General features: G+C 42.1%; 2 protein-coding genes across 8 annotated transcripts in view; one reads left to right on the forward strand and one right to left on the reverse strand.

Moving 5' to 3' along the window:
• On the forward strand, nucleotides 1-12,504 carry iars2 (isoleucyl-tRNA synthetase 2, mitochondrial). Its single transcript, XM_085143011.1, is given in 24 exon segments — nucleotides 1-444; nucleotides 945-1,067; nucleotides 1,750-1,903; nucleotides 1,996-2,144; nucleotides 2,397-2,446; nucleotides 2,525-2,634; nucleotides 2,713-2,800; nucleotides 3,080-3,195; nucleotides 3,404-3,573; nucleotides 3,992-4,082; nucleotides 4,243-4,394; nucleotides 4,527-4,687; nucleotides 4,859-4,961; nucleotides 5,722-5,815; nucleotides 8,208-8,319; nucleotides 8,409-8,511; nucleotides 8,793-8,915; nucleotides 8,998-9,129; nucleotides 9,207-9,313; nucleotides 9,390-9,447; nucleotides 9,449-9,536; nucleotides 9,628-9,818; nucleotides 10,909-11,053; nucleotides 11,298-12,504. Coding segments are annotated over 24 exon segments (3,045 nt in total). The 5' UTR covers nucleotides 1-165; the 3' UTR covers nucleotides 11,444-12,504.
• rab3gap2 (RAB3 GTPase activating protein subunit 2 (non-catalytic)) overlaps nucleotides 11,704-24,798 on the reverse strand; it is a 22,073-nt gene continuing 8,978 nt past the window's right edge. For 4 of the 7 annotated variants that reach the window (XM_085143006.1, XM_085143003.1, XM_085143005.1 and 1 more), the window contains 24 exons: nucleotides 24,311-24,403; nucleotides 24,067-24,206; nucleotides 22,468-22,663; nucleotides 22,225-22,368; nucleotides 20,769-20,851; nucleotides 20,602-20,666; nucleotides 20,083-20,173; nucleotides 19,849-19,970; nucleotides 19,534-19,744; nucleotides 19,348-19,445; nucleotides 18,814-18,922; nucleotides 18,398-18,558; nucleotides 18,111-18,285; nucleotides 17,605-17,781; nucleotides 16,859-16,965; nucleotides 16,389-16,455; nucleotides 16,212-16,282; nucleotides 16,078-16,113; nucleotides 15,869-15,958; nucleotides 15,124-15,339; nucleotides 14,629-14,718; nucleotides 14,329-14,535; nucleotides 13,994-14,158; nucleotides 11,704-13,162 (listed from right to left, as the gene is read on the reverse strand). In XM_085143006.1, coding sequence (XP_084999132.1) covers nucleotides 13,010-13,162; nucleotides 13,994-14,158; nucleotides 14,329-14,535; nucleotides 14,629-14,718; nucleotides 15,124-15,339; nucleotides 15,869-15,958; nucleotides 16,078-16,113; nucleotides 16,212-16,282; nucleotides 16,389-16,455; nucleotides 16,859-16,965; nucleotides 17,605-17,781; nucleotides 18,111-18,285; nucleotides 18,398-18,558; nucleotides 18,814-18,922; nucleotides 19,348-19,445; nucleotides 19,534-19,744; nucleotides 19,849-19,970; nucleotides 20,083-20,173; nucleotides 20,602-20,666; nucleotides 20,769-20,851; nucleotides 22,225-22,368; nucleotides 22,468-22,663; nucleotides 24,067-24,206; nucleotides 24,311-24,403 — 3,067 coding nt within the window. In that variant the 3' untranslated portion in view covers nucleotides 11,704-13,009. The remainder of the gene's footprint in view (nucleotides 13,163-13,993; nucleotides 14,159-14,328; nucleotides 14,536-14,628; nucleotides 14,719-15,123; nucleotides 15,340-15,868; nucleotides 15,959-16,077; nucleotides 16,114-16,211; nucleotides 16,283-16,388; nucleotides 16,456-16,858; nucleotides 16,966-17,604; nucleotides 17,782-18,110; nucleotides 18,286-18,397; nucleotides 18,559-18,813; nucleotides 18,923-19,347; nucleotides 19,446-19,533; nucleotides 19,745-19,848; nucleotides 19,971-20,082; nucleotides 20,174-20,601; nucleotides 20,667-20,768; nucleotides 20,852-22,224; nucleotides 22,369-22,467; nucleotides 22,664-24,066; nucleotides 24,207-24,310; nucleotides 24,404-24,798) is intronic. The other 3 variants (XM_085143008.1, XM_085143007.1, XM_085143004.1) reach the window with 1 other exon arrangement.

The following is a 24,798-nucleotide window of genomic DNA, read 5'->3' on the forward strand; positions in this document are numbered from 1 at the left end:
CCCGCTGGTTTTCCGTAGCTGTCCTCTCCTGTATTTCTTCCGAAGGAAACAGAGCACGCTAATACAGAAGGGCGGACTAAAACAACACGGAAACTTCACGCAGAAACAACAAAGCTGTCTGTTTTTCCGAGTTAGCAGCTCGGCCGCAGAGCTATTCGTCTGTCCATGCTGCGGCTGCTGTGCCGGAGTTCGGCGGGGAGCCAGACGCTAGTGCGATGGGCACGGAGGTCACAGCGGGAAGGCGGTCTCCTCCTGCACGGCGCTCGGTCTTGCACCTCCAGCCGCCGCTGCCACGGTACCGGTTCGGGTGAAGTTAATGGTCAGCCCGCAGAGAACGGCTCCGGTAACGCACTGTACCGGGATTCAGTGCTTTTGCCCAAGACCGAGTTCCCGATGAAACTGACCGGACAGAACCTTCTGGACCGAGAACTCCAAATACAACAGGTACAGCAGGCTAACGAAATCTCATTCAAAAATTGTCAAATTCTATTTGTTTTTATGTTGCTTACTAAGTGGCTTTGATAACGTACAACACACGAATAGTTTATACTTTTGTTTAGCATTTAGTCTTTAATTCGGCATGACTGTTCAGGCTCACAGCTATATCATTGTTACTTTTAACTAGTCTTGATTTCAATTTTGAGCTGAAACATGCAGATCATTGCAACGACAAGGCAGTTTAAAGTGCTATTCATGAAATATTAAAGGGATTACTGTAACGTGATTAGCACAAGACATTATAAGAAATTTTACAAAGAAAGTAAAAGAAGAAAATAAAACTATTTTGACTTGAGAAAATTATAAATGAACACAAATGAGTAAAAGTTACAGGAATGGGATTACTAAGCCTGGTCACACGTGATAAAATACTTATATCATGCCTTCATACATATTGGAAATAGCTCACTCAAGATTTAATAGATATTAATTTTTGTTTTTTGCAGGAGTGTGGTTTTGCAGATTTGTACTCATGGCAGCGGGAGAGGAAGGCCAAGAATAAGTTCTGCCTTCATGATGGACCTCCGTATGCTAATGGAGACCCTCATGTTGGACACGCTCTCAATAAGGTAAATATGAAACCTTTCAGCTTTCTATCATCAAGTCCTCCTCCAATGAAAATTGGTTTGCAAATATAATGTTATACCACAAAACACGTGTAGAATAATGAGTGCATTTCACGAGGAAAACAAAAGCATCTTTGTACATAAGGTCACATCCATCCATTCATTTTCTTTCACTTATCCAATTCAGCATTGTAGTTGAGCTGGAGCCTACCCCAGCTGTCACACCCTGGACAGATCACCTACCTGTTGCAGGGCTAACACCATCTGCCAACCAACCCTGACCCACCTTTAGTCTTTTTAAATCCAAAAATTGTGTCACTGTTCATTATAAAAGTTATACTAGTCCTTTAAACATCAACTGTTAAAGATAACATTTTGTACTCCAAGGTTTCTCCTGGATGTCCTTTTTGATAATAGGTTTACAACAAAAGTCATCAAATTTATTCTGTTAAAGGAACTCTGAATGAGCCCAGTTAAAAGGAAATACATTCCAAAGGAATTTGAGACTGGGAAGGTTAGAGTAACAAGGAAGTAGTATATTTCACCTACTCTTCCTCCTAAAGTGAAAGTTTCCCCAAGTAACAAATTTTTAAGACGGAGCTTTTGGATGCGAACAACGGCGTATTTATTCCTGCCCTCATGATTTGTAAATATTTACTAGCTTCTCAATTATTATTCCATTCAGATCCTGAAGGACATCCGTAACCGTTTTGAGATGCTAAGAGGGCGGCAGGTGCACTATATCCCAGGGTGGGACTGCCACGGCCTCCCTATTGAGCTGAAGGCTCTGGGAGACCTGGGGACGAGTGGCCTTAGTCCTCTGCAGATCAGACAGAAAGGTGAGAAGAAGAAGGAGGAAGTAGAAAGAGGGCTTTTTCTGGTGACTTTTATTCAGATTTTATGCAGCTGCTGTTTGGTTTGTCTCATCCAGCGCGGGAGTTTGCAGAGGGAGCGATAGCCCGCCAGAAAGCTGCATTCCAGCGCTGGGGGGTGATGGCTGATTGGGATCAGTGCTACTACTCTTTTGATGGCACCTACGAGGCTGCTCAGCTGAAAGTCTTCCAAGAGATGCACAGTAAGGTGGGTGATGATCTGATCTAAGCATCAGGCAGTGTCACAGTAGAGTGATGTACCTACAAAGCAAGTTCAGCATGACCAGGCTTTCTTTGTGTCAGCTGGATTAACAGACCCCCAAACTCCAGTCAGAGAACATCTTATTTATTTATTTTTTAAAAATTTGTTTATTTAATTTAAACATCATAATGGGACTCACTGAGATATCTTTAGCTTCCAGTGTATGGTCTAATGTGGTTGTCCCTCTTTGTTCTTCAGGGGCTCATTTACCAGGACTACAAGCCTGTCTTCTGGTCTCCTTCATCCGGGTAATGCAGTTTATTGCAGTTATTACATCTTTGTAATAATTTCTTCTAATCTTGAATCTATTGCTGCAACTTTTACAGAACAGCTCTGGCAGAGGCAGAACTAGAGTACAACCCCGAGCATGTGAGCAGAGCCATCTATGCCACGTTCCCCCTCGTCACGCTTCCACCAAAGATCGCTTCACAAGAAGGTGAAGCACACATGTGGATAAAGCTTTTAGTCATATTTCACCTGGTATGAAATCTCCTGACTGTGTGTGTCTGTGCAGGGATGGAAAGTGTCTCTGTGTTGGTGTGGACCACCCAGCCTTGGACCATTCCTGCTAACCAGGCTGTCTGCTACATGCCAAATGCCCAGTAAGGAACAGCACCACACACTGGAGACTCGTCCAGCTTGGTCTCATTGCAAAATGTGACAGTCGTGAAAAAAGCAAACGATTTGTTTCTGTTTATAAGATGTCATCATGACTTTATTACCTAAACCTAAGAGATGCGTTTCCATTTCATAACTATAGAGTGTATTTGTTTGTTTGTTTTAAACCAAACATTGTCTAACCCAGGCACTATTATTATGATGTCAGTAACGTGGATAGCGTGGTGGGGTTTTGAGTGAGTTGTTTTCTGTCTTTTTTGCAGGTATTCTGTGGTGAAGAGAGCGGACAACTCTGAGAAGTTTCTAGTAGCAACTGAGCGGACGGCCAGCATAGCAGCACTGCTGGGCACAGACCTGCAGACTGTAGGCACCTTTACAGGTAACACAGTGTCTGAAGCATCACATTACCAGGTGCAGACATGATACTTCCTGCAGTAGAAATGAGCTTTTAACAAAAATAATCCAGGTTGAATTTTGGGGAAATAAAATTCTTCTCTGTATTTTTCCTTCTGCGTCCCATCAGTGGACCCTGCCCCAAAGTTTGAGAACACGAGCAGAGTTGTTTCTCCATCTTTTTCCTCTCCTAGGCTCCCTGCTTGAAGGTGGGATCTGCAAACATCCCACGATTCCTGACAAACAAGTGCCATTGCTGCCAGCTAATCACGTGACCATGGTGAAGGGAACTGGATTGGTTCACACGGCACCGGCGCATGGGATGGAGGACTACAGTGTGGCCTCGCAGTTTAAACTGCCTGTGGTGTGTTCTGTGTGTAAAAACTAAAAATCCCAACAGTCAAGAAAAAACCTGTGGGTATATGGAGGCCCCAATGAGCCAAAAGTAGGAAGAAATACAGAAAAAAAAAAACATATTTCTGGGGAAATAACTAAGGTGAAAATACAGAAATATATAAAAAATCCAATTGGAAATGTATTTTAAAAAAAAAATTTGTACACACAAACCCACACAGACATAATTTCTTAAGTTTTGACTTTTGAAAGCTTTGTGAGTTGGCTGAAATCTGTGAAAAGCAAATAAAATACAAACATTAATCAGTATAGCCAATATACATGCAAGGAGATTTTTATTTAACAGTTTGGACCATGTTTGTTGAATAATGTGGCTACAGGATATGATAAAACCTGATGTATTTGTGCACATTATTCTTCTACCAAAGGAATGTATGGTGGATGAAGATGGGACATTCAATGAATTAGCTGGACCTGAACTACAGAAGCTTTCTGTAATGACAGAAGGAAACGATAAAGGTATTAAAAACATGAAAAAGAGGGCAGAACACAGGGTTTCTACAGGCTGCTAAAAATAAACAATTTTTTAATAATAATGTTAATCAAGATAGAAAAATGTTTTGAAAATGTGTTTGTTTCTTGTTTGATGATGGATGTATCTGATGTTTGCTTCACTCAGTGATTTCAATGCTGAAGCAGTGCAATGCTCTGCTGAAGGAGGAGCAGTGCGTCCATAGTTACCCGTATGACTGGAGGACAAAGCAACCTGTAGTCATCAGACCCAGCAAACAGTGGTTCATCAACACAGAGTCACTCAAAGACAAAGCAAAGGTAAAATAGATTTAGATGATTTGGACCAGATTAGTTTTTTCTTCTGTACCTGACACTTCATTTCTTCCAGTGAGCGGGAGTGCTTCACATTTCCAGTTTTGTCTAAAGAAGTATGTGTGTGGGATTTTGCAGGAGGCCCTGCAGAAGGTGCGTGTTTTGCCCGAGTCGGCCAGGAGCAGCCTGCTCACCATGCTGGACAGACGGACATACTGGTGCATCTCCAGGCAGCGCAGCTGGGGCGTCCCCATCCCCGTCTTCTACCATAAAGAAAGTGGAGAAGCTCTCATCAACAAGTAAAGCCAACAAACACATTCATAATAAAACACACACACCAACAGCTGCGTGCACATATTTACTGTATTTGCTTAAAATCTTTTTTTTGTTCTTTTTTTTTTTTTTTTGTTCTTTTTTTTTAAACAGTATTTACAAACTGGCAAACATCTGTGATTCTTTGACCTTTACAGATACACTGTGTCCCACATCGCACAGCTCTTCAAAGAAAAGGGCAGCGACTGTTGGTGGGAGCTTCCCATTGAGACTCTGCTGCCTCCCGAGGTGCTCAAGAAGGTGCGTAAACTAATGTGTGGAAACAGCTAACAATCAGATATTACTGATAACAGGGTTCCCACTGTCATCCATGTCATCATTGATGTCATTGCCAGAGGCATCCCTTCCCATCCTCAAGCATTTTTAACTTTGCTGTCCCACTTTTTAGGCAATGGCATTTTGTAAAAACTACAACAACTCTAGGAAAAATGTGCAACAGTGTTACAACCCTTCTGGGTTCTATTTCTAAACCAGTGTACAAGCTTAGGAGCAAACCTACTGGTGCATCAAACCCAGTGTGTGTCCACACAGGGGGCCGTAAATCAGATTTTTCTTGGATTAACAGGCCTCCATGTCGGGACCCGTTTTTATTAATGACATTTGCAAGGACATCTAAGCAAAAATACACCTCTATGCTGATGATGGTGTCATTCATGCATATGCTTCTTATCTATATCTATAAACCAGTATTGGGTAAATTTCCACTTTACCTCTACACCCTTCTGTCTCTACTCCGGTAAGTTACCAGCTACACTTCAAATGGTGGCTGGACTTCGATAAGTCTGGGAAAAGCATTTTCTTACGTACTGTGGACAAGGAAAAACTGAAACTATATCAATTAATGATTTTAAAGGCATCATAGGGACTGTAGTCAAGGGCACATGGCTTTACTCTTGGCAATGTTTTTTACATTTTTTTTTCTCTAAGAGAATATTTGAGATGTTTTTCTCGTAAATGTAAAACTTATCACAGTTTTTCTGTGAATATATATTTGTCTCAGAGTAAAGCAGGTGCAGCGAGTGATTATGTTCGTGGAGAAGACGTTCTGGACATTTGGTTTGACAGTGGAGCGTCGTGGGCAGCAGTGCTCGAAGGTACATTTGAAATTTCTTCAGTTTGTCCTGTTATGCAGATCATGTAAAAGTATAGATGGATTTTGTTAATTTTGTAAAAACCTCTCCGAGGACATTGAAAATGATTGTCTCAGAGCAGCAGAACACGTCTGTGACTGAAGGTTTCCAAGTGCCTCTAATCAAACCTCCTGTTATTAGTTTTATTAGCGACAAAGCTACTTGAAGCTACTTTATGTAGTCCCACATGCCAGTTAAGCTGCTTTGCAAAGCATCATTAGTGAGAGTGGGATAGTCGGAGTCCTGGATTAGCAAACGTCAGCACATCACAGATACCGGACAAGGTGATTGGATTTATTTATCTGTTTTTAGAACTGGAAGAAATTCCTGCTCACTGTCAGGGTCAGAAGTAGGAAAAAGTGAAAACCGGTTAATAAGTATGACTAAAAGTTAAAACTGGTAATAGTATGGAAACAGTTAACTAGATGTATATATGTTTGGATAAAGAAGTGAAATTGTTCACTAAACACACTGGGTTAAAAGTTGAAATAGCAGATACACAAATATCTGGGATAGGATCAGAATTTGATGTAAACAACATGAAAATCAGGGGGTCCATCCTGCCTCATGTCAATGGTTCAGGCTGCAGGTGGCGTAATGGGGTGGGGGATTATTATTCAGCACATTTTGGGTCAAAATTTGCCGAGGGGTGTGAGTGGAGTTAATGTTTTTTAATAGCAATTCAACCAATATTAGAGTTGGATCCTGCTCACTCAAGGTATTTTTGAACTACTACCACATGGCGCAGTAGCTTGTTTTGCTCCAGGAGATTCAAATAGACACTTATTTGCTGAAGTATGAGAGTTTTTCCATCATCTGTGTGGTTGTGTTGTCATTTGTAGAGGAAATGGAGGAAAACTCTGAGCCTGAGTCACGTCTCAGATGGCTCCCAGCTGGGCTCCAGAAATCTCTGGTTACAGGTTGTTCGATCATTCAGCTACAGGGACAGGCACTCTAGTCTTTGTATTATAGTCATGTATTTTCTTTTTTGTCTCTTTCCATCTTCTCTTGTACTTTTTACCTCTTTTTACCTTTAAAATCTTTTGGGATATTTGTTAATGATGTGTTATCACTTACCAGCCAACCCATTTCTTCCTTCCACTCCATTGCAGTGCCTCAGTACTGCCAGTACTCAGTGATGTCTTTTGATGAACATGTCTGTGAAGGTTCTCAGTCATCCAGGTCATTGTAGACAAAGGAGCTTGCAAAGAAAAGCGTCTGGACTTCTTTAAGTTACTTGAAGACGTTTCACCTCTCATCCGAGAAGCTTCTTCAGTTCTAAGGTCAAATGGTGGGGAGTCCCAGATTTAAACCTAGTGGGAATGTCCCCCCACAGAGGGACAAAATGATGATCCTCTAATCGCCTGAGCCAAGGTGTGAAACTGGGTGTGGGTCCCAATCAGCCAGAGTTTCGGGTGAGTTCATTGTGAAACCTGGCCCCACCTTATCATGCAATTTCCTGAGGTCAGATGGCCCAGGATGTGAGTGGGCGTTAAGGCGTCTGGGGAGGGATCTCAAAACTGGATTATAGATGGCAGAGAGTTGGTGTCGTAAACCACCGCCTCTGTTCAAAGATGGTCGCTCACAGTGGACATAGATGGCTTCTTTCACTCCTCTTTCAAACCATCTGTCCTCTCTGTCCAAAATGTGAACATTGGCATCCTCGAAAGAGTGACCTTTATCCTTAAGATGCAGATGGACAGCTGAGTCTTGTCCATTTGACCTTAGAACTGAAGAAGCTTCTCGGATGAGAGGTGAAATGTCTTCAAGCAACTTAAAGAGGTCCAGACGCTTTTCTTTGCAAGCTCCTGTGACTTTTGATGAACATGTTGTTCAGTTGGAAGATTGTAACTGATTAGCACAGTATGAATCTCAGCACCCTGCCTTTTATGACTCCCTTTCAAAAACATTCAGGACACTGAGAGTGTTGAAAGGTTCATTTGCTACATAACTGGATAAACAGTTGAAATAGTGCGAGAAGCAGTAAAAACTTGAAAATTTCCAGCTGTTATCTAAAAGTAGGGATAAAGAAATGAAATTATTAGCAAATAAATTGTTAACTAAACATGCTTCAGTCATTTAAAATGCGTAGTTAAAATTATCAATAAAGTCTGAAGTTATTAGCTTAAGTTTTGCTAGGAGTTGAAATTGCTTGCTAAACATACTAGATAACAATGTATTAATCATTAGAAAATTCCATAATCATGTCATTGACCCATGGGAGATTAATTTGTAAAGGCTTTAAAGATGTATTAAGAATTTGTTATTGTTGTTAGCTTAAAATAGCTTGCAAATCATTAAATGCTGAACTCAAATTTTATACAGTTTAGCTCAGAGCTCAGCTTTTCTCTTGCAGCGGAGTCGGACTCTCGGGCTGACGTTTATGTGGAGGGAAAGGACCAGATTGGAGGCTGGTTTCAGTCATCGCTGCTCACCAGTGTGGCTGTCCGGAACAAGGCACCTTACAAGTGAGCGTGCCTTCCACTTGCTACACAGATGATAATGATACACGGAAAGAAAATTGATGAAAGTGTCTGAAAAATGAATATTGTTGCAGGTCTCTTGTGGTCCACGGCTTTGCAGTCGGTGAGAAAGGAGAGAAGATGTCCAAGTCGGTGGGCAACGTTGTGGATCCTAATGTGGTCATTAATGGAGGGAAGGTAAAACGGATGAAGACTTTTCAACCTGTTCTAGATTTAAAATTAAGATAAAGTTAAATAAAGGACAATTGTTCACTGCAATCTACATGTTGTGTCAGAGCTACACTCTGCAAATATAGAACTTCACGCATCAAAGATTTCCAATTGTGATTCTTTGATTTTACCATTTCCTTGTTTGCCACTTTAAAAACACAGAAAAAAAAGATTTTAAATGAAGCTGAAACTGAGAAGATAAATTTGCATTTCTGTGTAGAAACTTTCTAAACTGTCATCTTTGCCAGGGCCCCACTGAGCCGGCCTACGGGGCAGACGTGCTCCGCTGGTGGGTGGCAGAGTCGAACGTCTTCTCTGAGGTCCAGATTGGCCCCTCTGCGCTCAACTCAGCCCGGGACAGTATCAGTAAGGTACTTTAAGGTGCAGTTTATCTGCTCGCCACGTTCATATCACCTGCTGCATCTCCTCTCATGGCTGTTGTTTGCCTTCCAGCTGAGGAACACTCTGAAATTCCTGCTCGGAAACCTGCAGGGCTTCGACCCACGACTGCAGGCTGTGGATCCCAAACAGATGCACTACATCGACCAGTACATGCTGCACCTGCTGCGCGAGTACAGCATCAAGGTGTGTTTAAGGTGTAGTCCATCCAACTAATGAAACGAGCACATTTGTGCCCCCTGCTGACGTCTCTTTGTTCCCAGGTTACAGACGCCTACAGTGAGTTTGATGCTGGCAGGGTCATCCGTGTGCTGCAGGCCTTCATAACCAGAGAACTCTCCAGCTTCTACTTCAGTATCATCAAGGACAGGTAACATGTCAGAACATGTTAAAGATTCCTTTGCCTCCAGTAGCTTTGTTCATGTCTTTGTCTCTCTGTCGGTCAGACTGTACTGCGATGCAGAGGACTCGTTGGGTCGAAGATCCTGCCAGACGGTTTTAGAGGGAAATTCTGGATGGCGTGACGAGATCCATCGCTCCGATCTTGCCACATATGGCTGAAGAGGTGTACCTGCACGCACCAGGACATGACAGTACGTGTCTTTCGATTTTCTGTGGTTACTCTTTTACTGCCGCATGCATTCTCCACCACACAGCCTTTCTATGTTTTCTGTGTTTCAATAGAAGCGGAGACATTATTTAAAAGTGGCTGGATTAAAAGCAGCTCTGTGTGGCGGCGACCAGGATTAGAGGAGGCTGTGGAAGGAGCGTGTGCCATCAGGGACTCCTTCCTGTCTTCCATTCCTGGCAAAAACGCCGCCAGGTACGACCTCACTGTCGCCATCGAACCAGGTCTCCTGTTCGAACTCATGGAGGTAAGCTGGCTCTTCATATAAACTGAACAGAAGTGTGTGCTACAGTGCAGAAGGATTGTGTGACAGAAACTCCCATGGGTTTGTTTTTGTGTTGGTTTTGTTAACATCAAAGAAATAGATATAGACTTTAAACTGACCTAGAGATGCTGTATTTGGGTCATCTGTTGTAGTATACTGCACTAGTACCTCTGGTGTAGGATAGTATGTGTTAGTGAACAACCTGCTGAGCTCAGCAAGCTGTGAAAGAAGCCGGCTGCTGGAGTGAAGGGACGTCCATGATTACTAATTTCTTAATCAATTAAATTTAGACTAGTAAACTTGTTTTAAAGGAAGAAGACCCCCCCCCCCAGGTGAACATCCACATGCGCTGTAACTTTGTAAAATGTTACAAATAAATGCATCCATAAATTTAAGTTTATAAATCTATACATCATAAATTAGTTAATCAGCTAATTTAGTTGCTTTAGTCTGATTTCAGCTTAGTGTGAGAGTCTGCCAACCTCAAAACATTATTTATGATGATGCTAGTTTCTCCTCATCTCATTCATATTCTCACCTTGAAGCAGAGAGAAGAGAAATATTAATGAATTTGATAGGAAGATGTTGCATCACTCTAAGCATGATAAACGCTTCCCAATATACCCGTCTCAAGCATAACAGTGAGAAAATAAATTGTCTGAGTTTCTCACTCATCTTGATTCATTTTGAGCAGAGTTTGGAAAAACTTTTGAAGTACTCACGAAACAACTTAAAATGGGAGAGCAAAGATTGGCCCATCATCACCAAAACCCCATCCAGCTTTTTTTAACGTCATAAACGGACTGAAATCCAATTTAAATATCAATTAATATCTGGCTGATTTTACAAGCTACCATGTCACTTTGCTTAATTACGGCATCAATTACAGCCACTACCTTTACCGGGACAGCTGCTGTTGTGCACTGAAATTGTATTTCTGGTGCCTCATATTAGCACTCAGTTAAAACATTGTGCATTTTTTGATTTGTGAAACACTGTGCACTACTTTGTACTTGAATTTTTGTAATATATATAATATATATACTCCTGCCATCATCCACTTTACTTCCAGTCTCTCCAGGAGGAGCCCACCTCCACCACCTCCCAGCTGGCTGAGCTGATGATGGCAGCTCGGGTCAACCTGGCCACAAAGATGCCTCGAGACCTGGATCCGGAGGCTCTGCTGAACCATGGCACCTTCCTCATCAACCTGGAGGGTGAGGACCTTCAGCCTAAAACTCCCAGATAAGAGTAACAGCAGCTGATAGCTGTCACAGCAATGCCTTACCTTTTTTTTTAAAGTATGCAACCATAGTAATCTATACTTTGTCACATAAAGTAAGATTTTGGTGTTGAAATTACTTTTATTCAAACTGCTTTGACAGTTTTTTTGCATTTCTATACATTCATAGACCTGCAAATCTTCAAGTTTCACACCAGAATCTGTCTGTGTTTTATCAGGTGGTGTAATCCGCGAGGAGAGCGCCTACAGTATCGCAGTGACGCCCACCTCTGCTGCCCGTTGCCCACGGTGTCGCCGCTACACCGCCAACTCAGCGGATTGCCTCTGCCCGCGCTGCCAGAGTGTCGTCTCCCAGGCTCACTGATGACCTCTGGCTCGGTTTGAAGGGCTGACCAGAGACCAGGTTTTGCACGCCCATTGGAGGCTGTAAAAAGGACTAAAAACATCTGCTGTCGTGCCGTAGTTCTCAGAGGATGCTTATTGGAAGAAAAACGAAGCCTCAGCTCAGCACAGGAAGGCAACAAAGCATCTGGTCTCTGAAATGTGTTTTAACAAATGTAAAAAGATGGTCTATAGGTGGGGTTTCCATTCAGAGAGCTTACGTGTGTCTGTGTTCTTTAAAAAAAAAAGTGCTACAGCCACATTTGACCCCAAAGGCAAATGTACACTTGTCTCCTCTGGTTTGTAGCGTTTATTTCTCATTTTCTCCCCTAATCTAAACTATTTTTGGTATCAGTTGCCAAGTTTTGGAGCTTTAGAGATGTTTGTTGTCTCGTCTATTAATGATATAATAGTAAAAAACCTCGTAATTGTGTTAGAGACACAAGTTTGGGTTGTGTGGTTTGCCTGAGTCTCCAGTTACACCTTAAAACAATCACTTACAGCACCTACAGGCTAATTTGTCAGAAGTGCATTTGGATGTAGCGCCCTCAGTTCTCCCTCCCTTGTGTAAAGCCCCAAATAAAATGTGCCTCGGATACGTTGACAGTTCTGGTGTCAGCAAAGCTGTACAATCTTGAATGCACTTTGTCATTTAAAAAAATTGAATTTAGTAGATGGTGCTCCTGATATGAACGTCTTGGCCACCATATTTTTGAGATTTTAAAAGGTCCTAAAATGCACTGAATTAATTATTCTAAATTGTAAGCTTGCAGTGTTGCTGTAAATGTTGTTATCTAGCTGCAAGCTTCTTTTGTTGGTGCATTTAGATCATACCTGATCATAAGGATTGTGGATATTTTCTTTTTCAAAAATGCATTTCCCTGTTTAGATCTGTAGTATTCTGGGGAAGGCAGATGTCAAATCCAGGTGATTAAACAGCTCTACAAACCAGAGGAGAAATGAGTGTTTGATTTAGTTGCTCCTTTTACTGTATGGGAAAAGAATGCACTACAGAGTCACTGTGTGACAGCAAACCGGTGCTGGTGGGTACTTCTCCTTTGTTTAATAGCTTGTAGTCCTTGTAAACATTAAGAATTCAAAGTTGTCTGACTTATAAATGAAAAAATAAAGAACGGGTCTTCAGACTACTGTTCTCTAAGCTTTAAGAAGCATCTTTATTCTGCATGGGAGCAGCTGGTGTACAGGCACAGCTATTAAAGTTCAGTCTGCATATATAAATAAAAAATCAGGTCCATTTTTCTTGCTAATACATTTCTGATCTGTGAAGAAGAGTCGTCGTCGTCTGACACGGCACACAGGGTGTCTGACTTTAACGTGAGTACTAACACAAATATTTAATCTCATTTGCTGTCACATGCAGGGAAATAAGATGGATTAAAAAAACGATTAAAAGCCTCTGAATCCACCGTGTTTAACACCACCTATGATTACTGAGCAGAACAACAAAACCTCCAAACGTGGGTGAGAAAGTTCTTTATCTTCCTCTCTGACAGTCTCTCACATTCCAACTATCTGCAGCATCTTCCCTTCAGTCCTCTGTGGTGAGGACCTCTACGGCCTCCAGCAGGTGGAGGGCCAGACTGTACTGAGCGTGGTTCTCCGGCAGTATCTCGATCAGACGACCGACCAGCCGGCTGGTCTGGGGCAGCGGGATCAGGGGACACCGCAGCTCACGTGGGTCCTGCAAAATAAACCACACCTCCAGTTAAAAATGACCAGATGATTTATTTAAACTACATTACACGTTCTGGCTGAGGGGCAGCACTTGCAGCGACCAGTCCCCCCCCCCCCCCCCCCCCCCACCTTTTCTAATTTATTACAGTCTCACCAATGATTTCAGTCAGTTTTTATATCTGTAAGTAATAATAAATCAGCCCATTCTCACTCCCAGGATTTTAATTTGTGCTGCTTTTATCTACTTCTAAATTCAGACAAAACTGACATCATTGCACCAATTTCAGAAAGAGCAGCTGACAGGGCACGGTCTGCTCATTGGGTGTCTCTCCAATCTTCTAGGGTCATTGTGAACTGACTCACTCTCAAACCACCAGTTTTTGCTCCCTAAACCAAACCAGCAGGAACTGGATATAACTGAACTGAGATCATTTAAATTCTATTAAAGAGTTTTTTAATACGCCTTAAATTTAACCTATTGTGATTTTAATGGCTAATTATTCATGTTGGACACTCATGACTGCACCAACTTGAGCAAAAGTTAAACAATTTCATGTTATAACAGAGAATTTGTCACTGTGAACAGAACTCAGCAATGACTACATTTTAAAGAAACAAAAAGGAGAAACTGCCAAATTCAGTTGAGCAATAGAAAAAAACAACAACACATTGGCTCTTTGGGGACACCAAAGGTTCCTATTTGTTTCTGAAAATACATAAATGTGGAGTTCAAAGACTCTTACCCTGTATGTACACTCAACTATGCACTTTAGTTCTCCAAGCACTACTTGCAAATAACCCTTTAGGAAAAGAGCAGGCTGTAGTGTTGGGATCTCACCATCGCCTTCAGCCACGTGCAGAGGGTGGGGGGCAGGCGGGCCAGCAGCTCCATGGCGGCCTGCGTCTGGTTCTGGCTGTGGAGAAGCGAGTAGCTCAGCCTCTGACCTGTCAGCACCAACAACTGGGAGCCCAAAACATCCTTATCTTCCACCTCTAACATCACCTGAGGACGGGAAGATTAATTGCTTTAAGATTTAAGTTTTCGTGATCTACGGTTTGTGGCTACAAACCTCTTCAGATAACCACACCTAACCAATACCTAAACCAAGTAGTCTTAGTGCCTAAAGTGAGTTTAAGCAAGTTTTCGTTATCTACAAGGAAACAGTTTCCAACCTCTTCTGCCCGAAGATCCAGTCCTTGGCTGTAGAGCTCGCAGACGAGATGCCGCCGCAGGATGTCCGGGTTGACCTGCAGCAGAGAGCCGAGCTCTAAACACAGCGAGGGCCACCACTCGGCTTTGGGTCCGCTTGAAGGAAGTGGAGCGGAGCTAGAGGGATCATCTATAGCCTGAACCCAACCGGTCAGCACCCGCAGGAGGAACTGAAACAGGACAAAGTGGAACAGCAGGAGATCAGGCGATGGGTGTGGAACATCATTGTCCGATTATTGTCTGCATTTTGTTCCACCTCTTACCTCCTGTCGCACAGAGACCAAACCTGGGTCCATGTCTCCGCTGGGCATCAGCTGGATGGTCGTCAGGTCTCTGAAGAAAGCATTCTTACCCTGCAAACACACATGTGACACAAATAGATAAACATTAGAAATGTAGGCTGGTATCATTTGTGATCTGTATCTGCCAGCACCGGAGTACCATCAGGTCACTGTGGTGGTCAGCTGTCTGCTAACTAAAATCACTTAACTGGACCTCTCAACTGTTAGCACAGTTAATGTTACAGTAAGCTAACCATACAGTAAACTTGCTAACCCACCTATTTGCCAATTGCTGATAACTTAGTACTGTCTACTGTCATCCAGATGTCGCCACATCTAACTCCAAAAAACATGGAGGTGGCTTTACGGAGACTTCAGAACCTCCAGTGGGTGACGGATGGATTCAAATGCAGCAGTGAGTGTCCCTCCATGTCTACGTTTTTGTTCTAAACTTTAGCAGAGTGTCAATCTCCTCACCTTGCTATCAAAAAGGCTGAATGGTTTGACCTTGACACTGAAGGTCATAGCAGCATGTAGCAGGGATGCTAACAGGCAGTGGTGCTGGACCAGCGGGTAGTGAACACCTCTTTGCTCCAGGGCAAGTTCAGCAATGGAAGCTGGGCCCTCGGCTCCAGACCACGCCTCCTCGATGGACAACTCTGGGGCAGAAACCTCCTCCACCGCCGAGTCCGCCTGCACGGAAAAGGAAAATACGGCTAATGAGAGGATTCATTTTCCAATTTATATTAAACACTATTATACATATTCATTAAGAAAAAAGAGATCTTGTAGAAAAACCAAAGATATGATCTTATTTTATTCCTAATGCTTACTTTTCAAGCCATTTATTTGATATTTTCAGCAAGAGTGTTCTTCACTACTACAAGAGTACAGCAGTCATGCAGCTTTTATGTGAATGGCAAGAACAGGAAGAAGTCCTTTTCACACATGCATAGAATAAATCAGGTCTCTGGTGCAGTCTGGGCAGTGAGGGTGGTATTAGTAGCTCTTTTGATCAGGCAGCAGGTGGAAAAAAAACCTAACAACTAGAAATGCTTTCCCATTATATTAGACTAAAATCCCATTTCTATAAGCCTAACCAACTTCCTACTGTTGTCGTTCAGTGTTTCACTGCCATGCTAACCACTCTCCATGCTATCACTCTGCTGTCTCCTTTACTTACATAAAACTTCATAAAAGAAAAAAGGCACTGATTCCTAACCAACACTCCAGTCACCTCCATGAGGATATTCAGCAGCTGGACGCAGCAGCCCAGGAAGGACGTCATCGCTTTGTCTCCCATCCCGACATCCTGCACAAAAATTCACAGATCTTTAGTACATGCTTTAAATCTGAATATTTGTATGGACTAATATATTTACAGGTAAATAAACATTTTGAATAGAATTGGTGCTGAAATGTAACTCTTACCCGTCGACACAAGCGATCTTTGGGTGCTTTCCCCACCTGTTTCAAAATAAATCAATAAAATAAGAGATTTAATTCTGTACAAAGTCCCGACACAGTGACAAAGCTCAGCTCGACTCGTTATGACCAGAACTTACTTTCTCCATGAGAAAGGTTGCTGCTGAGAGACGCTTGGCAATGAATGTGCTCCACATCATTGTACAAACACCTGTGAGGAGTTAAGACATGCTGACTACCGGGGAGGTACTGTCTTCTAAAGCATGCATTCTATTATTGGATCAATAAAACAGACCGAAAGCCAGCGTGGTACTCACCTTGCTGAATATGAGGACTGGAGACCATCTTCAAATGTTCCACAGACCAGCAGAGATATCGACCCTCCTATGAAGAGAAGCAGGTATGAGATCAGACTGCAGAACTCTTCAGGTCTTTATGAAAATCTGAAAGTTTGCACTTTCTACTATTAAATACAGTATGTGTTAGTTTGCGCACAGATAGAAGATTTACAATGCTGCACCTGTACCCATAAAAAAGTCAAAAACCTCAAGTAAATTTAGCTAATTTTCCCTTCAAGTCTGTCTGCTGCTGCTACATTTTCACCAGTGTTGGCTGTGAGTGATCTAAGCATAGCAGCAGGTTTTGAAATGGTGTAGAAGAGCACAAGGAGACAACCTTGGAAGAGACGTATGCTAATGCTAAATCTGGGAAAGCTTTTTCCTTCTAATGGGTGGAGACGTGTGACTTTTTGATAACACGTTGTGTGCGTGCTTGTGTATTTGCACACCTCTGGGTCTTTGTTCCACTGCACCACATACTCCCAGCAGCAGTGGGCGAAGAGAAAATCAGGTGAGAGAGAGTGTGGGAACCGCTGGCATACCGCTAACAGCAACTCTGAAAAACACAGAAGAAAACAGAGGCTGATTTGGATTCAGGTTCCATGAAACAATGTGTACTGCAGAACAGGAAATATGACTAATTTTCCTGTGATTATTTGATCATTAACCAAACCTTGATCATTATGATTAAATACCATACAATGCTATTGTCTTCTGTTAGCCAAAGAGAACTGTCACACTGCACATTAACTGTAGAAAGATCTTTCTATATAAATGTCCAATTTCTACTTTCAATATTCTTGGGGTTTAGCAGACTCATGTGCCCAGCTAGAGTCCAAAATATTTATAGCAATAGACAGTTTTAATTTGATGATCATTGGTTTGACTGTGGTCTATAGGTTGGATGCTTTTAGGTGACCAGACTAGCACTGAGAACAAGCTTATGTTTAATAAGAAAGTTCATAGTGTCATCGGCATAAAAACATATATTACTGATACAGAGGTCCAAAAATAGGCTAAGTAATCGATTTCCATTATTTTACTTTTTGTCTTTTTGAATTTGATTTTTTTTAAATCACCACAAACAACAACACAGCTGAAGCCACATTATTCTAGGATTTTCAAGTTAAACTATATCTCAAAATTGCCCAGAAAGACTAACATACCGAACGTGTGTTAATGTCTCAGTCCTCACCTGCTGTCCTGTCTGTGTCCTCTTGGCTTTTCTCCTTCTCATGTCTTTCTTCTTCGTCTCTCTGCTCCACATTGTCATCTGCTTCTTTATTTTCCCTTTTCTGGAGGATTTCCTTGAGCCGCTCTGGGGAAATGTCTTGTCTAAACACCCACTTAGAGACACTGTCGGCAATACCGCCTGAAACAGACAAAAGCAAACGGTGAATGTATTTGAAATTACTAACTAGGCTTAGGCCAGGCAGTGTATTTGAATGGGTTGTGGCAGTTGTTCCAGATTCCCACACTCCAAAGAAGAATGCAGCCATCAGGGGAAAACTATAGTCAATATCATCAAGACACTGAATTCATGGAGAGAAGAAGTCAAAAAAACAAGGAGTAACTGAGGAGAGAAGCGATACAGTGCATTTGAATAAATTTATGAAGTGAGGAAAAACCAAGAAAAGAAACATGACAAGTGAAAAATTAGCTCATACAGCTTGAAGTCTCCCTGAACTTATATTTCTCTACCTGTGCCTCCCTCCAACAATGTTTTAATAGAGCACTGAACTGTAGCGCCCCCCGTTGCTCCTGGTGGAGGAGGCACCAACAGCAGAGTCTGCAGCACCAGCACATCTTCCAGCTGGCGAACACACACCACCCACTGCTCCAACTCCAGTGACACTGCCTCCCACTCTGACTGAAACTGACACACACACACACACACACACACACACATTAGTGTTGGTTGATTTTAAAGGGGGTTATGTTCCTATTTTTTGCTTAAGACAGTCCTCAAGTGCATGACGCTTCTCTACCTTGCTATCAGCTCGGCTTGTGATGCTAGCTTTAGCAGCACGGTGAGCAACCAGTGCAGCCAGCAGGGCAGCGGCAGCGTTGTGGGACTGAACACATGTAGTGCGGACTTGCTGCCACCAGGGGGAGATTGACTGTGGGTCCCATGACTCCTCGACTGCACCTAAACGGAGGAAGAGAAAAAGAAGAGGCCACTCTTATTCTACTTATTCTTTTCCAGTCTGACCAAGTTACTTCTTGAGGTTCACATTTCTTTTGATTTCTTGTTGTCCAACTGAAGAAAACCACCAGAGCACCAACCAACATCAGCACATCTAACATCAGAAACATCAGATGAATTAGCCCTTCAACCATCAACATATAGAGTTGTATTATTTAGCCTCGCGGACTACACAAACACGACAAGCCTTACAGGTACCTTTCATATTGCTGAGGGCGACAAGTAGTCTGTGGAGGTTTCGAACATTTTCCTCTGGTTTCTGTAGCAACTCCTTCTCCCGATGCAACCACACACTCAACAGCAAAGACTGACAGAAACAGGAAGTATGAACTGAATTAATTACTGATATTTGTTCAAAGACCTATTATATTATACACCCTAATTTCATGTGAGAACATATCAAGCTCCAGACACGCTGGGTAGACTTACGCAGACAGATAACGAAGTCTGTGTTCTTTCACTCATTAACAGTAAATACTGAATACTGATATCACAATATAAAGTGGCCATTACTGAATAAATTACACACCAGTGGGTTGTGGTTCATCTTTGGCAAAGATTTAAAAAGCCTCAGTATTATGTATGTATCATACAGTAAAAAATTAAAAAGCTATGCAATTCTATATAAAATTGTATGCACTATATAAGATTTGTAAGATTTCTCTCAACAGCAGCTACACATCCTGTCACATCCTGATCCCAGCTTTCACCCATTCTTTCCCCCCAGCTTACCAGAAGCTGCTGTGGGCTGATGCCGGCCTGCTGTAGTGTGTAACAGACTTTATGGAGTGGACTTTTTCCACACAGACAACTCCAGAACAAGAAGTTTCCTGCAAATGACAAACAGGAAAAGTACTCAGTCTGAGTTTTGATTGAGTGTAACAGCATTAATGTGCCTACTTATGTTGCCTGCCTTACCCAACTGGTTCCATTCAGTTTCAGACCTACGGATCACCTTAACCTCCTCCTCCTCTGTGCACTCCAACTGGGAGAGAAAAGCCTGAGCAGGCAGGGGGGAGTCAGGCGAATCCTGGGCAAACGAAACACTGGGTCTTGGTGTGAACTGGGCATAGCGCTGCAAGGTCGGTGCAACACGGGACAATTCCTCCTCTATGCCTTCAAGGGAGTCCTGCAAGGATGGAAGAAAGAAATACTGGAATAGCACCGAGGTTTCAGCTCACCACCTTTAAAGAAGCTCTTAATTTCTTTAAATCTGTGTGTGTGTGTTCTCACATTTTCAGCGGTTTCCTCGACATCTGTGGCAGAATACAGTTGCTGGATGTCTGTGTAGAGCTGCAGTAGTTTGAGCTGTGATGAGCAGAGCTGAAGTAACTCAGCATCCACTTCCTCAGGCTCTGAAGTGCAGAAACAAAAGCAGAAACAAGCCCAGGGTGATTATGAGATACAAGTTCCTGACACTTTTTTCTTTCATGTTACATTTCTGTCATCAGTAAACGTATACTTTACCTTGCCGTTTCAAAGTGTCATCTAAGGCACGTGTGATGTTAACAAGACAAGAGACAGGTGTGTTTTTATTTGACAGAAGAGACTCCAGTGCCTGAAAGAAAATGGAGACACTGAAATTACAACATCATATTAAACTGACAAGAAGAGTTTTCAGTGAATAATGGCAGCAGTGGTGTTCAGTTCGGTTGCAACCACAATTTAAAAACACCTGGAAAATAAAGGATATTTACATATAGGGCCAGTGTGCCCAAGGAGACTTGAACAGGGGCCCAGGATTGAGCTGCTGGACCAATCAGGGCTGTTCAAGTATTTGAAAAGAAATTACTTGGGTTCCTGTCCCATGTGAAAGAAAAAGTAAAAGTTGCTTCATCCTTCTTAGACTTAACAGACTTCTAATTTTAATCTCTTTTTCAATTTATATTTAGTTTTCAGTTGCAGGTTGGTTAGATTTAGGAGAAGTCTGTAATTAGAGTAAACAGGGGCATTTAAAACAATAACCACATCAGATTTTGGTCGTACCTGCTTCTTAACTGCAGGGTGTTTGATATCTAGTAAGATGCTTCTGGCTTCACTCTCCAATATATCTAAAAGAACACAGAGTCATTAATAATATAATACTGTATAACACATGAAATAGATTTGAACATGCAACCTGACATCTCTCGTCATGCACATTTTTAGCTTACCAAGCTCAATGTCTCGGCTCCTTAGTAGGGTAGTGAGTTTCTTTACCAGGTGCATATCTTTGGCTCGCTCGCTCTTCTTATCACTGAAATGAAAGACAGAAAGATGGAGTTAGAGGGGACTTTTGCTGCTGTCGTGCAGTAGGTTTTTTGTTTGTGCCTTTTGGAGACTTTTTAAGGCAATTATCTGACAATAATTTATTTATAAAGCTCTTTCAAACAAAGTGCTGTACAACTATTTGAAACTAAAAAGATAAATAAATAAAAGCGATACACAGCAATACAAGTAAAAAACACAATACAAGTTAAAAACAGTAAGAATTTAAAAACTAAAAGCCATAAAATTAAGACATGTAGGATAGGGTGAACAAATGTGTCTTCAGCTTAGTTTAAACCTCCACAGAGCATGCCTGCCTAATATCTTGAGGGAGGTTGTTCCACAGAAACGGGGCAGGGAAAGAAAAGGCACGCTCTCCAATTGTCTTTTTTCTGGCTCTAGGAACCTTTAGAAGGCCAGAGTCCTGAGATCGTAAAGGTGTAAAAGGTCGGAAAGGTATGAAGGTGCCGTTTAAAGCCTTGTAGGTGAGCAGCAGGACCTCTAAAACTTTTCTTTGGTAGCCCAGAAAGAAGAGCATTACAATAATCAATATGTGAAGACACAAATGCATGGACAAGAACCTCTGCAGTGTTTCTTAACAAAACTTGTCTGATTCTGCTCCGTTCCTCAAATGATAAAAGGCGGTCTTTGTTATCTCTTTTACACGAGACTCGAAGGAGAGCACCATGTCGAACCACACGCCCATATTTCTCACCGTTTGGTTATGTGTACCAATAACCTGTCAAAGGAGTTTTTGCTGTGAGTAAAATTCACAGATTTTACCTGGATGTTACTTAACAATAATTAGCACGTATCCAAAGCCAGTCATTTACATAGCAAACATAGCCACACAACATATTCTGGGGTACCAAAACAAAACCAGTGGTCAGTTCAGAAAGTCCGTCTTTACAGCTGAAGCGTAAAATACAAATAAAAGAAATAAACTGGATGCCTTAGCCTTTCACGTCTCAATAAAGACATTGCTCATCAATGAATTACTTCTTCCCACTCCTTTTCGAGCACCGGTTGTACTAGAAGACAATATGCTCCTTCCTGTATATAGGCTCTATCTTGTACATATGTATACATATGCTCAAAATAAATGATCATTCAACCTGTGGGAATCCTATGACAAAAACTGATTTTTTTTTAACCTCACAGAACCAGGAAGTTGCAGCTCTTCAGATCCAACCTAATGTCAAAATATTCATGACTCTTTGTGTCAGATTTAAGAGTTTTTAAAGGTGGGGAAAATCTGACCTAAGAAAGTGGGCAAGACTCCGAAAAATTGATTTTTTCACTGCACCTGCATTCATTTTCAACACCTACATGACAGCCTGTCCTTTTAGTCTGCGTACAAACCTGAGAGCCAGGTGGAAGGGAATGTTCACGGTCCTCAGAACTCCTGTGATTGGATCAAGCAGACACACCTGCTGTGTGTGGAGCTGCCAACCCTGACTGGTCACACTGTTCACCCCCATCAGACGGTAACCAGCATACAGCAACCTGCAACACCGTACAAGCATATATTTTGTTATATTCCAACTTCAGGATCAAATGAGATTCTTCTTCAGTAAGAAAATGTGGGAGCTTCACAGTGTGTACCTGCAATGTTTGCCTACAGTGAAAGCTCCGACCCGAGGCCCCTGTTGCATTGCCCAAACCTCCAGGATCCCCCTACGAGGGGCGTAGATGACGAGGAACAGAGCGTGGCGTCTGGGGAGGGACGCCGAGGGGGAAAAATCACGCTCGCTACGCTCCTCTGGAACCTGCAGCCAACCCAACTGGGCATCTCTGTAACCTGGAGATAAATATATGATTGGGACATTATTAGGATTTTATTAATAATGACACAGGCCGAAGAAGGAATCATAGTAAAAATAAACATTACAGTGTTTAGGACAACTCCTGCTACATTGGGAAGCTCTTTAATTAATTATTTTTAAAGTGACCCCAGATAGAAAAGCAGCATAAAATTAAAAATAAATCTATGAGAAAAAAAAAAGGAAACATCTTCATCTGATCACCTGTACAAAGATTAGATTATCAGATTTTAAATTGGGCTGTGACATTTTTAATGTATAAAATACCTGATCTACAGACCTATTTTAATATCATACTGAAATTATAAATGCAATGAGATAGAGCTGCATTTCTAGCCCATCTAATGATGCTCAATTTCTCTGGCAACATTCAGACAGTAGGTTAAGAATTAGGTGTTCACAACATGAATGCATCAATCCATCCTGCCTTTTATCAAAGGTTCAGGCTGCTGATGCTGGTGTATTGCTGTAGGGATGTTTTTTTGGCATAATTTGGGCTCCTTAGTACCAACTGGTCATCAACTGATTATTGTTGATTGTTGGAGCCAAGTCCAGGCCAATATTTTACTCAGTTACATCATGCCATATTTAAGTATTTGTCATGATCTTTAAGTTTCTATTATAATCTTGATCATTTTATGTTGTAATGTAATCGGCTGTGCTCCATAAATTAATCCTGCTTTGTTAGTCTGTTGTTGTAAAGTGTTGATAAGTGTCGTTAAGGGGGTGTGTTTTTGGCCCGCATGCGGAGGGGTGTGGGTAAAAGGTTAGGTAAGCAAGCAGGATGTGGAGCAACAGTTTTTGGATCGTCACCGTTTTAATGTTATTTTTTGTTGTATCATAAAGGGAATGTAAACGGAGCTCCCACCAGAGGCATTTGTTTTGTACCTTTCGGTTTATATGGAAAATAAATGTTTTGCCCCTTTTTTCCTTCACCTCGTTTTTGCTACCGGAAGGCATCCAAGCTACTTAACAACAGCACGAGTCAGAAACTTTACGTCCTGCAGAAACGGCAAAGAAGGACCGAAGGTTGCCGTTACAGTTGATGACCATGTCCATTACATCCTTTATGACCACAGTGTACCCATCTTCTAATGGCTGCTGCAGCAGGAAGTGTCAAAGCTCAAATCATCATTTTAAGCTTGAGCATGACAGTGAGTTCGCTGTACTCAAATAGCCTCCACAGTGACCAGATCTGAGTCCAAAAGAGCAACTTGGGCATGTGGTGGAACAGGAGGTCTGCATCATGGGTGCACAGGCCACACATCTGCAGTAAAGGTGCGACACTATCCTGCCAATATGGAACAAATTTATGTATGTGTTTCTATTACATGTGTGTGTCACTCACAACTAATTGTTCTTCCATGTGTTTACACCTCACCTTTCCACATGCGAATGGCGATGCCCCTGGCCAAGTCCAGCAGTGTGACTCGGCCAAAGTCATCAGTCACTCCAGCCAGCGTGTTGCACGGGGACAGACATATTGACTCGCCATGCCGCCGAGAGTCTGGGAGACCAAATCTGCAAGGGAGAGCAGCAAGTGTTGAGGTCAGATTAGGTTTTCCGTCTCAACAGCACACAGTCGACGACGACTGGATTTGTGTTTTAGATATCCCAGTTCGTACCTGATACTTAAAGGGGTGGCAGGCTCCACCTTGGGCTTCTGTTTCTGGGGAGCCTCCTCTTCGTTCTTGTTTTTGTTCCATCCCAACCACCCGCTGAGAGGGAAATGACAAGTGACGATAGAAAAAATAGAAAGAGGAAAAAGAAAAAGTGAGTGAGGAGGAAACTTCAAACACAGATCTTCCGTCTCCAGATGCTTTCCAGCACACTGACCCCTGACTTTGGCTTGGAAACAACTTCTCCACTGAATGAGGCATTTGTCTTTTCCACCTGTGCGCTTATGCCCTGTGCTTTGATACAAGCCTCCAAAAACTATCCATTTGTCGGATCATTTTATTGGAGCCCAAAGACTCTGGACCGTTTTTGACTTAGTTGTGTCTAAGTATTTGTTTGAAGATAATTTGGTGCCCAAAACAGTGAATGACCTCAGACTTTAAAAACAGATTTATTGAAACCACTTTGAAAGCCAGAGAAAAATTACAAGATTAAT

Source organism: Neolamprologus multifasciatus, chromosome 19, assembly GCF_963576455.1.
Source record: "Neolamprologus multifasciatus chromosome 19, fNeoMul1.2, whole genome shotgun sequence".
NCBI classification, from domain to species: domain Eukaryota; kingdom Metazoa; phylum Chordata; class Actinopteri; order Cichliformes; family Cichlidae; genus Neolamprologus; species Neolamprologus multifasciatus.